The following is a 14,657-nucleotide window of genomic DNA, read 5'->3' on the forward strand; positions in this document are numbered from 1 at the left end:
ATCAAGATAATACTGAAACCTTTTGTATTGATAAAAACTTTTCTCCATACATCCTTATACTATGGTAGCATCCCGGAAGAACATTGATTCCACACTCCCAGCTTCTTTATTGACCGCAAAGGCGCAGGCTTTCTAGACCTTCGAATGAACGGTATCGGGACACGGACCCACTTCACCGTTACCTGCATGGGAGTTTATCCCAGTGCCATTTACGTTGGTCTGATCCATATGATTTGCTCTCCCATTCCTTTCCAGCTCACATCCCTAATCCATCTTGACGACTCGCCTCGAAATCCAAATTTTATCTCCTTGTGGTACGGAGTAACTATTAAAACCTCTCACAGATTTCGGCTTACGCGCCAACTACGTCCTTGACACCGCAGACGCCATTGCGTCAGACATTATCTCTCTCCCATTAAAAGTATTCCTTTTTTTTTTGGCCGTTAGGTGACCTTGCCTCATCTAGCTGTGCATCTAAATCTTTTGAAGAAGCTCGACTGAGTTTATGCTGGACCGCCAGGAGATCATACTAGTCGACCTTTAATGTGATAGTGACAGCGGAATGTTTGATTGAACCAAAGGTGAAGGGCGGGTTTGGGTTGTTGCAGGCTGGAATGCAGAAGAAGCTTTACTCTCGATGTGGATTTGGGCGCTACTCGTGAACCTCCCAAACGATGGATTTACGTAAAAGTACTATAGTAGCAGGCCGAGCAATAAAATATCTGTTCCTCGTACTCCGCACGGAGCCTGGAGCGAAGGACCCATTAGTTAGGAGATACTCCGTACTGGGGGAGCTTTAAGCTTAATTTTAGGCTGCCTTCCTCTGGGCCAATAACTTGGGCCATATTTTGCCAGGTCGAACTCCCAAGGCATACTTGAACATTAACCTTGACAATGACTTTTCGCATTCACTTGCACAATGCCAGCGGTCGGGCCCTGAGATGGATTCATTTTTCTACAGTCGTCATGACCATTGTTACCACACGGGCACCCAAACACCGACAAGGTCGAAGATCTCCAAGGTCTAGCGCCGTAATCCGCCTAACCCCGTCATGCCCAACCAGAACTTCCGCAAATGGCCACAGGACTGGATCTCGTCTCTCGCCACATAAACGATGACGCGCCATTTTCGTGTTGGAGGGAAGATGCGGTGATCATTCAGGACGCGGCCTCCTCCGAAAGATGACATTTGTCAAAGAAATATCAGGCAGAGGGGATTGAGCTCTGTGATGAAGTGACTGTTGTTGAAACTACCCAAAGCCCTTTCCACTGGCTGATGGGCTGTGGCCTTGCCATATTTGCTCCGCCTCGCCAGAGACCAGGATATATGCGCTTGTGGTTCAGCTCGAGCTCTTGAGTTCAAGGTCCGTGTCCGCATCTAGCCTAGAATAAAATTGAGATACCGAAACAATCCCTGGCAATTGACATTGTTTCAACTCTCGCTAAACTGGTGAAGGTCCAAGAATATAATTCCCTCCTAGGCTCTGTCATAATCAACCCGTTCACCGGGGTGGATATGTCGCCTCACATGTTTACCGGGTGTTGCCGCTGGTTTGATTCATGGCTTATCATTGTGCTCCACGTCATTCAGTGCTCTCCAGGATGATGGTGATGAGGATGATGTGTGCATGTATAAGCATTTACTGGATCCAAGTAAACACCTTCCCAGGTCTGGCTCCAATCTGTGGAATTGGCCACTGCTTCAAGAGCCTGAGTAGTACTGGCTTTTGAAGCTGTAAATGCCGTTCCACCACATGTGGAGTCCTCTCTAGGAATTTGTGGCATTCAATTTATGACTGTGTCCGACCATGGATTTCTCGATAAGAATGAGCTCTCCGCTCACATAATAACGGCGATTACCCTGGGATGCTTTACACCTGTAAATTCTGCCCGGTTTCTAATGAGAGTTCTCTTCAACTAGTTGAAAGAAGAAATCTTGGTCAAGGCTTGTAGTGGAAAATGGATTGTATGAGGACAAAGTCCCTTTCATTTCTTATTGTCCAGAAGAGCCGCTAGGATACTTTGAAATCCTGGTGCCTGGGGGAAGCACAGCACACGAGCTTTTGCATAGTTGAAGCTTGAACGGTCATGGACGGGATTTGCGGTGTTACCTTGGGTGGAGTGGAGACTGGAAATGCCTTTTTTCACCCTCGCCTCAAAAGGTGACTTTGAGCACTGTGCTTGACGATCCCGTCGAGCAACGCGCATATCTCAGCCATCAAGATTCTCAGGTGGCGGCTTTCGAGGCGTGGGTTACAGTGCACTCTCCTTTATGACCTCGGGCATGGCTGAATGTTCAACGAAGCAAACCAGGCCTATTTATAGAATTTGACTCGATAATTTACCCAGCTAAATCCAGGATCAGAGTTCATTGCAGAGGGGTGATTTAAAAAAAAAGAGAAAGAGAAAAAGAGAAACTCTTCATTTCCAACTTTCTCACTCTGAGATTCTATCGTTGGCGGGCTAAAATACGACAGGATACGTTTTATCAAACTTAGCATTTCTCAGCTTGGTGAAACAATCAGAGTCGGTTGTCGTCGGATGACATTCCTCACAGGTGCATTAACTATATCGAATATGGGGATTCGAAACAAAGGCTGATCTTCACCACCCATCCCGGTAATAATAACAAGTGAATATTCTGTATCAAGTGTCCTTTTGCATGTGCTAAGGTTATCGCGGCCTTTGCATGTGGCTCCATCCAAATGGCCTCCCGTCGGCCCCGGTATGACGTCTAGGGCTGGGGGCCACATGCCCGCTAAATGTTGTTTCGTCCATCAAGAGTTCCACTCCATGAACAAGAGCTAATCACAATGTCACCCTATAGCAGCATGGTTGAGGAATAAGTAATACTGTGAGTTAAATTCCATTTAGCAAGCGAGTAGGAATGTATGCGAGAGATGGTGGAGGACTGGACTTCCCCTAGACTTCCCCTAAAACATTGTGTTGCCCAGACACCCCTTGCTCACGATGACGCCACTCGCCGCGGAACAAACTGAATTTACCCCAGCAGCCCCTCGGTCGACGATAAAAAAAAGCATCATGAAACTCTGATTATCCAGGGCTCTGATTGAGAAATCCTCCGGAAACCTCATTTGATGAACTGGAAATTTATTCTGCTAGCTGGCTACCCTTGATGGCTCATACCGCCGGCGGCGACACGCGATCACAGCCGGGCTTGGTGAGTTCCTGTACCCGTCAATTCATTGATCCCGCTATTCGATGGCCCTTGCTCCATCCCCGCGGCCTGATGGACGTTGATTCCTAATTACTGGTTCTTTTTTACGAGATTTAGGCTTCCCAGGTCGATTCGGAAGATGATTCGGACGTGCAACATCGGCTCGAGGTAAGATGGCCCAACCCAGGGCTGGCTTCAATCCTACGATCGTCGAATATTAACCTGATATCCCTTTGCTTTTTCTGTGCAGGTGACCTTCGGTACGGATACGAACCATCGTCGAAAATCTTCCTGGGTCTCAGCTGATACCCCTCGACACGCTCACGGCCATGTCGACCACTCTAGCAACGCAGCATGTTTCGTCCACTCGCTCCTCGGGAGACCAAAAGAGTTGCACCTCAAGCCAGTGCAAGAGATCGTCCAAGAAGCGAAGGACGCCTCGAAAGCTCCTAGCGACGCCAACGCCGGAACTGGCATGGTCCTGGAGTCTCGGCTGCTGACAAAGAAGCAGCTGTCCGAAATGGCATGGAACGTGAGAACACTCTCGAAAAAGCTGGGAAATGTTCGGTTGAAGCTCAATGTTAAGAGCGTCTTTCTCTTGACAAAGCCACAAGATAAATGCCTGGTGCGTCTCACCAGAGACGTTACTCAGTGGATCCTTTCCAAGGAACGAGAAAGACAATATACCGTCTATGTGGAAAGAAGATTAGAGAGTGAAAAAGACTTTGATGAGGCTGGTATATATGCTGAAGAACCCTCAGCAAAAGGAAGACTGCAATATTGGGATTCAGATCTCATTAGCCGGAAACCACAGTTAATTGATTTCATCATCACTCTTGGAGGTGATGGCACTGTCCTTTATGCTAGCTGGTTGTTCCAGCAAATAGTTCCTCCTGTTCTCTCCTTCTCTTTGGGATCCCTTGGATTTTTGACCAATTTTGATTATGGAAATTTTCGTGGTACATTGCAAAAGTCTTTTCACGAAGGTGTGACTGTTAGTCTTCGTCTGCGATTTGAGTGTACTGTGATGCGAAGCAGGAGCCGTACCTCAGAGATTGCGACTTCAAAGCAGAAAGATCTGGTGGATGAGATTCTTGGAGAAGAATCTGAGGACGATGTAACACATGCGCCAGACATGACATTTCAGATCCTGAACGAAATCGTCGTCGATAGAGGACCAAATCCAAGTATGTCTTCAGCCCCTTTTGTGCTAACTGGCCACAAGATTCTTATATCTTCCAATAACAGCGATGTCCTCCTTGGAAATATTTGGCGATGATGAGTACTTCACATCAATACAGGCAGATGGTGTCTGTGTTGCAACACCGACTGGATCCACAGCGTACAACCTGGCGGCGGGTGGCTCACTCTGCCATCCGGAAAATCCTGTGATTCTCTTAACAGCAATCTGCGCACATACGCTCAATTTCCGTCCTATCATCCTCCCGGACACAATCGTGCTCCGAATAGGTGTGCCATATGATGCCCGCACCAGCTCGTGGGCGAGTTTTGATGGCCGTGAACGGTGAGTTGAACAGTCCACGCTTTTCCAGACCTGAACCTGACCAAGATGTCATAGCGTGGAGCTTTTGCCCGGAGATTATGTTACAGTATCAGCCTCGAGATTTCCCTTCGCGAATGTGATGACTCCCGGCCAGCGTAGTCACGAGTGGATCAATAGCATCTCCCGAACATTCAATTGGAACTCAAGAGAAAGGCAAAGAGCATCAGGCCATGATAAGTATTGTGAGAAATATAAGAGATGAAGCCTTTTGCCTCAATCAGAATTCATCCCTCGAAACGTGCACATCTCGACACACTGCATGAAGCATCCCGGACTCCGCTGCATAGAACCGACGGCTGAACCGAAGGCCCAGCAAAGTTTCATGCTAACAGTATTTCAGGCCTATGCTCCTTTGGTAAGGATTTTAACCCCCATGAAGAGGAATGGTATGTGGTTGTAGGTGCTCACGAATGCGAGCAGGGGCTCGATCATAGCAGCCAGCATCAGGAGTTCAGTGTTTCTGCTGTTGGTATTAACTTATTTATTAGAGGCTATATGCATTTATACTTAAATTCAATAGCTTCCAAGGGAAGTGAAATCCAGTGCTTGATAAATAAAGCAATGTAAAAATTTAAGCCGTGGTTGGTGATCGGGAGACCCAACAAATGGCTTGGCGGCGTGGGACTCCTGCTCCTCAAGACTCCGTGGACCATGGAGCAACAGAACCCTGGCGTGTGCAAACCTCATAGCTTCATTCACAAGTACTTCGTACATCATCTTAGTACACATAACCTCCAATTCCTGCCAGACGGCTCCCACACGGAGTATACTCTTACCTTATAATATTCCCCCGGGAGGCTTTGGCTCATGTCCTCTTCAACAATGAACGCACCAGCAAGGCATCCGCCCGCACACATGCACGCTGCATCTACCAGCGCAATCATGAACCAGACCAGAGAAGAAAAGCACCAGCATCAACAATCACAGTCAATATCCCAACCTCCACTAGAAAGATCGACGGGATTACGGGTCCCGTCCAATCGCAAGACGATATACGATCGGAATCTGAATCGCAGTCGCAATGCGGAATCGAGCAGAGCAAGCTTTGCGTACTTGTTCGCGGAGATGGTTACATACGCGCAGAGACGAGTGACAGGTGTCCAGGATTTGGAGAGACTGTATGGCTTCCTGAATTTTCTACTTCCAATTTATGAGCTGCGGGAGAGTGGGGAATGAAAATGTGCCATCGACGCGGCAGTCTCTTTTCATTATTCTTCATATACGATCCGGAATCATAGATAGAAGCGGCTTTGAACCCACTGTTTGCTAATTGAAATCGTATTTATCTAGTCTCAACGAACAAGGTTATCCTCTAGGCCTTCGACTGCTTGATCTCCTACTATACCGCACCCTCACAACCTCGTCCTCCAGCAGCTCTTCCACCCAGTCAATCCGACCTCTGCGCATAATATCTCTTCTACAACTCATCCACGGTCCCCTCTGGCGCCTTCTTTTCTCCCGTCCCGCGGATGCCCTTGAACATTCCGTCTCTCCCGATACGCCCAACGAATATATGATTACTGATAATGATCCGTTGACAAATATGTATATCTCTGTTCCGCGAGAAATGGGCCTGTTGAATTGTGCCGCGTTTGTAGCGGGAATTATAGAAGGAGTGTGCGATGGGTGTGGATTTGAGGCCAAGGTTACGGCGCATAACCAGGGGAATGAGATGTGGCCCAGCAGAACAGTTTTTTTGGTGAAGTTCGGGGAGAGCGTGATGGAGAGGGAGAAAATGTTGGAGAGGGCGGGAGTGAAGTAGGTATGGTTCAAGATTTTAGAAACGGGTTGAATGCTGTTTATTGCTTCCCAGAGGGCCCTAGATATAATGTGCGGAGCTGGGAAGGAGTTCGCTTCAGGATCTCATAAAGGGCATATGTGGCGTTTTGTTGGGCTTTCGTCAGGTAATGGAGGAAGTGGATAAGAGACACACCATCAGATCTAGTGGACATTCTTCAGGAAGTTCAACATAATCAACGTCATAGATATTTATACCTCTGAGCAGGTGTATTACCTGTTCAGTTCGGAAAAGAGATATGCTGACATACATCTACCAATTTGCCTCATGTTTTGAGAACTTGAGCTCCATCCTGAAACGCCTTGCAATGCAACCATGGGTACATGTCATATATGAATGAGCCTTTTGAAAAAATCAAAATGCATCTTACGCCGCAATATCAACCCGCCGCCTCTTTTCACGATCTGGATAGGGCGACGGGCTCCGTTTTCTGCTATTCCGATCATAGTCCCTGTCCCGATCTCTTCTAGGAGGGGACCGAGATCTCGAGAGCGAAGGAGAACGTCGTCGTCTACGAGTTCTCGATAACGACCGGGATCTGGATCTATATCTCCTCCTATGAGGAGATCGACTTTGGCTTCGCCGTCTTGGCCTTTCTCTTACAGAGCTGGCATTTGCACCTGTGGGGCCGGAGGACTTGTCATAGTCAGGTAAGTATCGCTCATCGGTGATTCCAAATCGAGAGGCACTGTTTGCCGGACCGGAAGAGTGGTAATATGCATCCACGCCCCAGCGGCCGGTATCTTCAGTCCTTAAGTCTTTGTATTTTGATCTTCCTTTTCTTCCGATCCGCGTCATATCTCGAACCTGGAGGTACTGTGGTAACGCTTCACGATTGCGAACTTCATCAACATATCGGCTGCCCATCAAATCTCGTTGCGTCAAACCATGTTTTTCAGAATCGGGCTGGAAGAAAGCGCCCTTGTGGAAGTATTTTTGCATGAAGCCCGCTTTGCCTCTACCCGCTTCCCGTTCGTCTTTTTGTTTGGCAAGGAATTCACGGTCTTCTCGTTCTCGCTCTTCAGCAGTGAGATTTCGGCGGCGTTCGATTTCTTCACGCTCCTTTTCGGCGAGCTCGATTTCTTCACGTTCGCGTTTAACTCGTTTAAGTTCGCGTAATTTCCACGCTGCTAACTCGGCCGCAGGATCAAGACCATCAGTGTCATCAATATTATCTTCATCTATACCTGCTCCGGTCTCGTCATCATCATCCCATGACTTTTTCTGCGCTGCTCGGGAGGCCGCCTCCTTTTCTATTTGATCGCGGATCAGCAGCTCTGCCTTTTCCTTGCGAATCGCTACTTCGTCTTCATCTGCGGCCGATGTTGCGGCAAGGGCCGGACCAGGGGTAGACGATTTTTTACGTTGATTCTTCTTGATGAACGTTGGTCTTAGAAGCAGTCGCTTTGGGCCCTCATCTTCAGAACTTGATTCTTCATCTTCCGACTCTTCATCTTCCGAGCTCTCTTCACTTTCGCTGACAGCCGGAGGTGCTTGCTCATGGTTGGTAACCGTTGTGGGTCTGAGAGGCGCTGCTTCAACTTCTTCCTCAGTCACAAACCCTTCTTCGTCCTCATCTTCTTGTAACGTCACCTCTTTCACACCACTTGTTATCTGCTTCGTATCTCTTGCCGGGAAAGACGAAGCTTTCGGCGGCGGCGGTTTCTTAGCCTGCTGCTGCCTTATGCGCTCTTGCTCCTTCTGCTGCTCTTCAACGTCAGTCCCCTCTTCCTCCTCTTCCTCTTCCTCTGATGACTCTCTTTCTTCGACTATGGGCTTTCCGGGTCGATATCTTTTTACGGGTTTAAGCGGGTTTGCCGTCATACGACGATTGGAGGATGTGAAGGTGGGAGGAGGCATAGTGACGAAATGTTTTCACTAAATTTGAAACATGACCTAAAGAAGGAGGCCGACGGCTTGCTGTGCGAATGGCTACCATCAGCTCGACGGGGCGGTCCGTGTTGAACTTGGATGATGTTTGCTTATTTTGCCCGACTGCTTCGGATGGGTGTTATTCCGGTGCCGATGAAGATCGCCTCCACATGATAGATCGATCTTTGAATTATGTGATCTAGCCAATGGGGGCTCTGATCTCCGAACACTGGTCGCCCGGTTTCAGAGTTTTCCGTTCAAGACCCCGTCCACCCTGCATTTCCCGCAAGATTAAGGAGTCAAAAAGCCAAATGACATTTCCACGTTCTGTCTTTTGTGTTCTCTCGAGGCCACCTTTCATAGGTATCATGTCATTGGACCTCATCCAGCTTGTACATGCTGTCTAGACCAATGTCTGTGCTGTCGGGTATGAACGTGGCGCAAGGGGCTCTGGTCACTGCGCGCCAGCGGACTTGCCATGCCAAGCTCAGTTGAGCAGACCCAGGGCACTTCGCCGGCGCCATTCCCGATATAGACTAGAAACTCAACTTTAAGTTGTTTTCACTAAACCAAAGAGAGAAACGATCGGCAATAGTCGATCCCTGTGGCTCCTTCTCATTTGGACAGGGTAATATTGCTCTTTCCCTCACTGCTGCTTTCCAGGACCCTCTCCTTTCCCTTCTTTTCAGTTTCAAGTCATTCCTTCCTTTCCCAAAGCTTCGCACGCTCCCTAAATAATATATATCAGCAGAGCCATTCTTTCCTTCCCTGGACCTTCTTCCTTCCCCCTGGCGGGGCATTTATGTCTCTGTCGTTCCTTCCGACCCAACACAACCCCGTCCGTCACTCCTTTTGACTAAGCCGCTCGCTGCAATTCCGTTCATGTTTCCGCGTGCCACTCTCTGACAGCGAAACATCACCACGACACTCCCTTAACACGTCAAGACCAGCAGTTATACAAAACATATCTAGAGTCAGTATACATTACAGCAATGGCAGCCTCTGGGCGACTGTCGATTATCTGGCTCTTCGCCCTGATTGCCGGGTTGATATCACCAGCGATAGCGCAGACATGGACCGACTGCAATCCTTTGAAGCGAGACGATTGCAAGCCAAACCCAGCACTAGGCATGGATTACACATATAACTTTACCGGGCTTCTCAATGCTGCTGTCTGGAATACCACCTCGGGAAAAGTTATCAATGGAGAGAAAGGAGGTGAATTCACCATTAGAGAAAGGCTTCAGTCGCCCACTATTCAATCAAACTTCTACATTTTCTTTGGAAGACTAGAAGTGCATATGAAAGCGGCAACTGGTCAAGGAATCGTTAGCAGTGTCGTTCTCCAGTCCGAAGACCTGGATGAAATAGACTGGGAATGGGTCGGCTCTGAACAGGGTCATGTCCAGACAAATTACTTCGGCAAGGGAAATGATACTAGCTTCGACCGCGGAAAGAAGCATGAAGTCAATGACCCGATGCATTCAATCCACAATTATACCGTTCATTGGACTGCTGAGAAGCTGGAATGGTGGGTTGATCAGCAGCTGGTCCGTACCCTCAAATATGAAGAGGCCGAAGGCGGCAAGTTTTACCCTCAAACACCAGCCACGGTGCGTCTGGGGATTTGGCCTGCCGGAGATCCGGGCAATCGTAAGGGTACCATTGAGTGGGCCGGCGGTGAAGTGGATTACAGCAATGGCCCGTACACAATGATAGTTAAGCAACTGAAAGTTGAGGACTTCCACAAGGGAAAAGAATACGTCTATGGGGATCGCTCGGGTGACTGGAAGAGCATCAAGGTTATTGAGTACGATTCTGACCCTTTTGCATTGCTCTGACATAGTCAAGATTACTGACTTGTTTTAGGGGAGTTTCGAAGGTTGCAGAGGAGGCGTCCAAGCCACCACCGAAATCGCTGTCGGAGAAATGGAATGACCTTTCGGCAGGCGCAAAAGGAGGTATCTTTACCGCTGCCGGTATTGTGGTCGCCGTTTTCGCAGCTGTTATTGCATTCTGCTGTGTCAAACAACGCAGGGCAGGCCGCAAAGAATTCAATATGGAAAGCAGCAAGTTCGCCACAGAACAAACCAGTAACATGGCTCTTCGATCACAATGGAATCATAAGTACCAGGAGGTCCGCGGGAACTGAAAACTTTCTTTTTTCTTTCAAATCAAAAGAAAATATTTTCTCCCAATACTCCACATATCTTGTACAGAAGCTTGGACTCGTTGCTTGGCCGGTCCAAGCAACTCTGCTCCGTACACCTCCATGATATCCAGACAGGTTTCGCTTAACAAAAGCTGGGTCAATTTTCATATTGCCATCACGTACCCTGTTAGCTATCCCTTTTTTTTTTTTGCCTCCCCCGCGCTGTCATATTTCTACTTAAACATGCCTCTATTTGTTGTGGAGTTGGCCCGGCGATCATCGTTCTCCCTTCCCTGTTTATAATCTGCGAGTTATTAGTGGGTGTCTTCCTCCTTCATGTACAACACATACGAGATAACGAAACCTTAGGGTCTGCTTCTATTAGTTTCTCAGCTTGAATACATCTTCGGCTTTCCATATTGTTCGTGAACAAGCGGCACAGCGTGATAAAAACTACATAATTTCATGTGCTAAAACTGCATATTCAAATTTTATTAGGTTTTGCTGCGAGCGCTCCGCATCATTCCAGGTCGTGCCAAGGAGTTCTTCCGTGCTTCCAATTTTGCAAATAGAAACCGGGCGAGAACTTCGTTGGCCTGTGATGATTGCGATTCGATGACAAATACAGAGTTCTCCGTATGAAGTACGCCGTATATGCATGCCAGTTCCACCTACATTGCCATTGAATCGCCGCGCTGCTGTTGAAGGATACGAGACGCGTGTGCCACGAGACGAGGCATTCTCGAAAACACGTGACGTCATACAGGAACCTCATCATATTTACGCCTAGGGATCCGAAATGGGCTTCTTTGACTAACCCCACCTCGGTCCCCGGAGACTCATTTGTGCAAGCTATCTTTTGAGACTGAAGCTCCGAAGAATTAAGAATGACTCGTCATGCCCTTGTCCTTGGTGCATCGGGTATCTCTGGCTGGGCTTTCACCAATCAACTCCTGCGTAATTATCCCCGACCAGGAGTTTGGAGCCAGATCACGGCCCTCTCAAGAAAGCCTATGAGCGAAGAGGAATGTTTGCATTGGCCCAAGGATGAAAGGCTGAGACTTGTCTCTGAGTTTGATGTCCATAACGACCCAGAGGAAGTGTTAAAGAGGAAGTTCAAAGAGAAAATTCCCGATGTTAATACGGTGACACAGGTCTACTATCTAGGTATTTGCATGAATGATGAACCTTGAGGCAGCGAGGGATCGCTTTATTTTGGCATCTATTACTAGCTTAGCTTTGTTATGCCGCTGGGAAGGAAACGAGAGCAACCAATATTCTCGCAGATGAATATGGAAGAATATATTTCTAACTGTGAAGTCTTCAACGGTCCATGATCCTCCTCCTAACCCCAACGACAAGGATCCACATGCAATTAGCTTGAATGCGCTGCGCAAGACCGTTACTATTCTCGACAGTTTGGCTCCAAGCCTTGAGTTTATTTACCTTCAATATGGCACTTTTATATATGGGTTGTGTTTTCCAGTGGATTTTAAACATCCTTTGCCACTTTCAGAATCTCTTCCGCAGCTTCCGCCACCATTTGGCGACGTGTTTGCGTTTTCCCGACTCAGCCGCTTCATGGAAGAGTTTTCTGCCGACAAAGCCTGGAAATGGTGCGAGGGAAGGCCGGGTGACATAATTGGTTTGTGTGCATAGATGCACGAGTTTCTCATTTTTAGGACGGAACGTCTAATGCCACACGACCGACTTGATAGGTTTCGTTCCCCGACTCAACGTGTATAACGCTGTTTATCCAGTTGCGGCTTACCTCTCGCTGTATGTGTACATCAACGGCAGGGAAGCCGAGTGCCCCTTTCCGGGAAGTTTCGGAGTTTGGAAGGCTCTCAGCAACGATAGCGGGGCAGATATGATCGCAAAGGCGGCTATCCACCTATCCGTACTGCCTGATCCAGCTATTAAAGGCCAGGGTTTTAATCTTGCGTCGTCTGAGACACCATGGAGCTGGGACATAAAATGGCCCGCCATATGCTCCTGGTTTGGGCTTGTTGGCACACCTCCGCTAGACAAATGGAAGGATAGGACGGAGAGCATGGGGCCCCAAGAATATGTGGAAGCCCACAAAAGTGAGTGGAATAGGATGGTAGAGGAATATGGGTTGAAAGGCTGGACGGTTATTTCACCGACAATGGACCCCTCGGACAAAAATTGGGCCTTGACCAAGCTCAATGCTGATGCACCACTCAGTCTCCAAAAGCTCAAGTCGACTGGATTTAGTGAGGAGGAAGACCCGAAGGTTTCTTGGTTTACTGCACTAGAACGTATGAGAATCGCCAAAGTAATCCCATGAAATGTGTGTAACTATGCCTTACCCCGTACACTGGAATGCATATATAGCTCTTGATTAGCACATAAATTGTAATGTCTATTCTTCCTTGCTCTTTGATTTCTTTCGCAAAGTACTTCATGTGCCTCTTCTAGATTGGTATCTGAGTATCTCTATAATGCAATAACTGAATTTAGTGGTGTTCATAAAGAACCTACACCAATAAGCAATTTGTGTGCCCATCCAATCTCTTGTTCTCTTACTTCTTTAGTGGAAGAATATCTAACGTTGGCTTGACATACTGGAATTTCTTAAATTATGTATCTAACATATACTATCTTACAAAAATCCCTCTGGGTAGTCTTCATAGTCACTGACTGCATAAGACTATAATGAATTATTATTAATTATCTAGATTGGTCTGCGCAGTGGATCCGAATCAGTATGCCGAGCTATTGGTCAGGTTCCCCTGTCCAGCCGCTTGTTAGTAATCTTATCTTGGGAATCTTATCAGATCTTGCTGACTCACCGGATCAAACGCGTCTCACCGGCGGAATCAAACATCAATTAACTTGTATTTGCTCTAAATCTGAGCCTCTGGACCTGCGCATAACGCCAATTGTTGACAACAATCAATCTGGATACTCTCCAATAATCCTTTCCACCTCACGCTCCTGTATGTCCACCATGGCTCTGACAACCCCACGGATCCTCCCCGAACATCTCCATGCCTTTCTGCCCTCCGCGACAAACCGCACTCCCAATCCCGTTCGCATTTTTGGAAGCGTCGCCAAATTGCACGGCGAGACCGCAACGCTATCGTGCCCAGATCATGGACAGGTTACTCTGCTGCTAAATCGGGATTCGCACCTACAGATTGGAAGAATGGTTGATGTTGTGGGGAAGGTGGTAGAGCATGAAGGGGTAAGTTTATGTGGACTTATTTAGCCTCGGGGCTTAACGATGAAGGTGAGTGCGATTGAAGATAGAACGCTAATGTGTGAGGAATGATCAGGAAACCGCTATACGCGTCTTGGGGGCAGCGGATTGCGGGGAACCGAATGATTTTGGTAGGGCACCCTCTCGACAGTCGTTTCCTTTTTTTTTTTCCGCTCCTATAGGAGATAATTTCACTGACTCTTTTCTTCTTGTGGAAGATTATAAAATATACGAGCGTGTTGTCGAGATGACACATCGATTTAAGAATATTTTCTATACTCCGAATTCGTGAATAATGAATGAAAAGGTATCGGAATCAACACGTTCCCGGTCTTCGCAGGGGTTTCTCTGGCTCGAACGGGATCTATGGGCTTCCTTTTTGCTTTCAGGGACCGGCTATGTCCTGTGAAATGTGCCTGGTTAGGTTGAGCCGCGGGATCCGAGTCAGAACATTGTTCATCCTGTTGCGATATACCTGATCACCTACCTTACGACACGGCGTTATTGGCGTACGCGATCATGATTCTATGATCAACATTTCTGTAAAAGCATAGCTCGAGTATGGGTAATATTGACCATGTTCAGTAAACTACAATGAAATAATTGGCATAGATATATTCATATGTATACTCGCCTCAATCCTCTGCAACAACCACTACAAGAGCAGATATAAATTTTTGTGTTCTGCCTATAACTACATCCTGTCCTTGGTATCTAGTGGATATATGGCATATATCCCTACAGCTTAGAAGCCCTATCTTTTGTGGCGATACATAAAGGTGTCCCTCACTGCTGTAGCTTACATAGCTCAACTTGATCCAGCAGTTCAAGGGGATAAGAGCCACAACTGGTTCTTGCGAAGAGGAT

The 14,657-nt window shown here is 47.5% G+C and overlaps 6 protein-coding genes across 6 annotated transcripts; 5 read left to right on the forward strand and 1 right to left on the reverse strand.

The window, feature by feature from the left end:
• Positions 1-3,136: 3,136 nt before the first annotated feature.
• On the forward strand, positions 3,137-5,260 carry D8B26_007679 (uncharacterized protein; the record flags this gene model as incomplete). Its single annotated transcript, XM_066125607.1, has 5 exons — positions 3,137-3,181; positions 3,296-3,346; positions 3,429-4,365; positions 4,427-4,703; positions 4,758-5,260. 5 exons carry the CDS (start codon positions 3,137-3,139, stop codon positions 4,942-4,944), a joined length of 1,497 nt encoding a protein of 498 aa, XP_065981691.1. The 3' UTR covers positions 4,945-5,260.
• Positions 5,261-5,549: 289 nt separating this feature from the next.
• TRS31 (TRAPP subunit trs31) lies at positions 5,550-6,724 on the forward strand (the record flags this gene model as incomplete). The annotated part of the gene is made up of 2 exons (XM_003067180.2): positions 5,550-5,860; positions 6,033-6,724. The coding sequence occupies 2 exons, from the start codon at positions 5,550-5,552 to the stop codon at positions 6,502-6,504; spliced, it is 783 nt and encodes a 260-aa protein (XP_003067226.1). The 3' UTR covers positions 6,505-6,724.
• D8B26_007681 (uncharacterized protein) lies at positions 6,723-8,456 on the reverse strand. The gene has a single exon (XM_003067181.2). It carries the CDS (start codon positions 8,398-8,400, stop codon positions 6,907-6,909), a length of 1,494 nt encoding a protein of 497 aa, XP_003067227.2. The 5' UTR covers positions 8,401-8,456; the 3' UTR covers positions 6,723-6,906.
• Positions 8,457-9,098: 642 nt separating this feature from the next.
• Positions 9,099-11,046, forward strand: D8B26_007682 (uncharacterized protein). The gene is made up of 2 exons (XM_003067182.2): positions 9,099-10,222; positions 10,282-11,046. The coding sequence occupies exons 1-2, from the start codon at positions 9,405-9,407 to the stop codon at positions 10,562-10,564; spliced, it is 1,101 nt and encodes a 366-aa protein (XP_003067228.1). The 5' UTR covers positions 9,099-9,404; the 3' UTR covers positions 10,565-11,046.
• Positions 11,047-11,451: 405 nt separating this feature from the next.
• Positions 11,452-12,875, forward strand: D8B26_007683 (uncharacterized protein; the record flags this gene model as incomplete). Its single annotated transcript, XM_066125608.1, has 4 exons — positions 11,452-11,709; positions 11,885-11,981; positions 12,051-12,209; positions 12,283-12,875. The coding sequence occupies 4 exons, from the start codon at positions 11,452-11,454 to the stop codon at positions 12,873-12,875; spliced, it is 1,107 nt and encodes a 368-aa protein (XP_065981692.1).
• A 523-nt stretch (positions 12,876-13,398) lies between these two features.
• On the forward strand, positions 13,399-14,398 carry D8B26_007684 (uncharacterized protein). Its single transcript, XM_003067183.2, has 3 exons — positions 13,399-13,775; positions 13,867-13,921; positions 14,009-14,398. Exons 1-3 carry the CDS (start codon positions 13,530-13,532, stop codon positions 14,080-14,082), a joined length of 375 nt encoding a protein of 124 aa, XP_003067229.2. The 5' UTR covers positions 13,399-13,529; the 3' UTR covers positions 14,083-14,398.
• Positions 14,399-14,657: the final 259 nt, after the last annotated feature.

Source organism: Coccidioides posadasii, chromosome 4 (genome assembly GCF_018416015.2).
Source record: "Coccidioides posadasii str. Silveira chromosome 4, complete sequence".
Lineage (NCBI taxonomy): Eukaryota > Fungi > Ascomycota > Eurotiomycetes > Onygenales > Onygenaceae > Coccidioides > Coccidioides posadasii.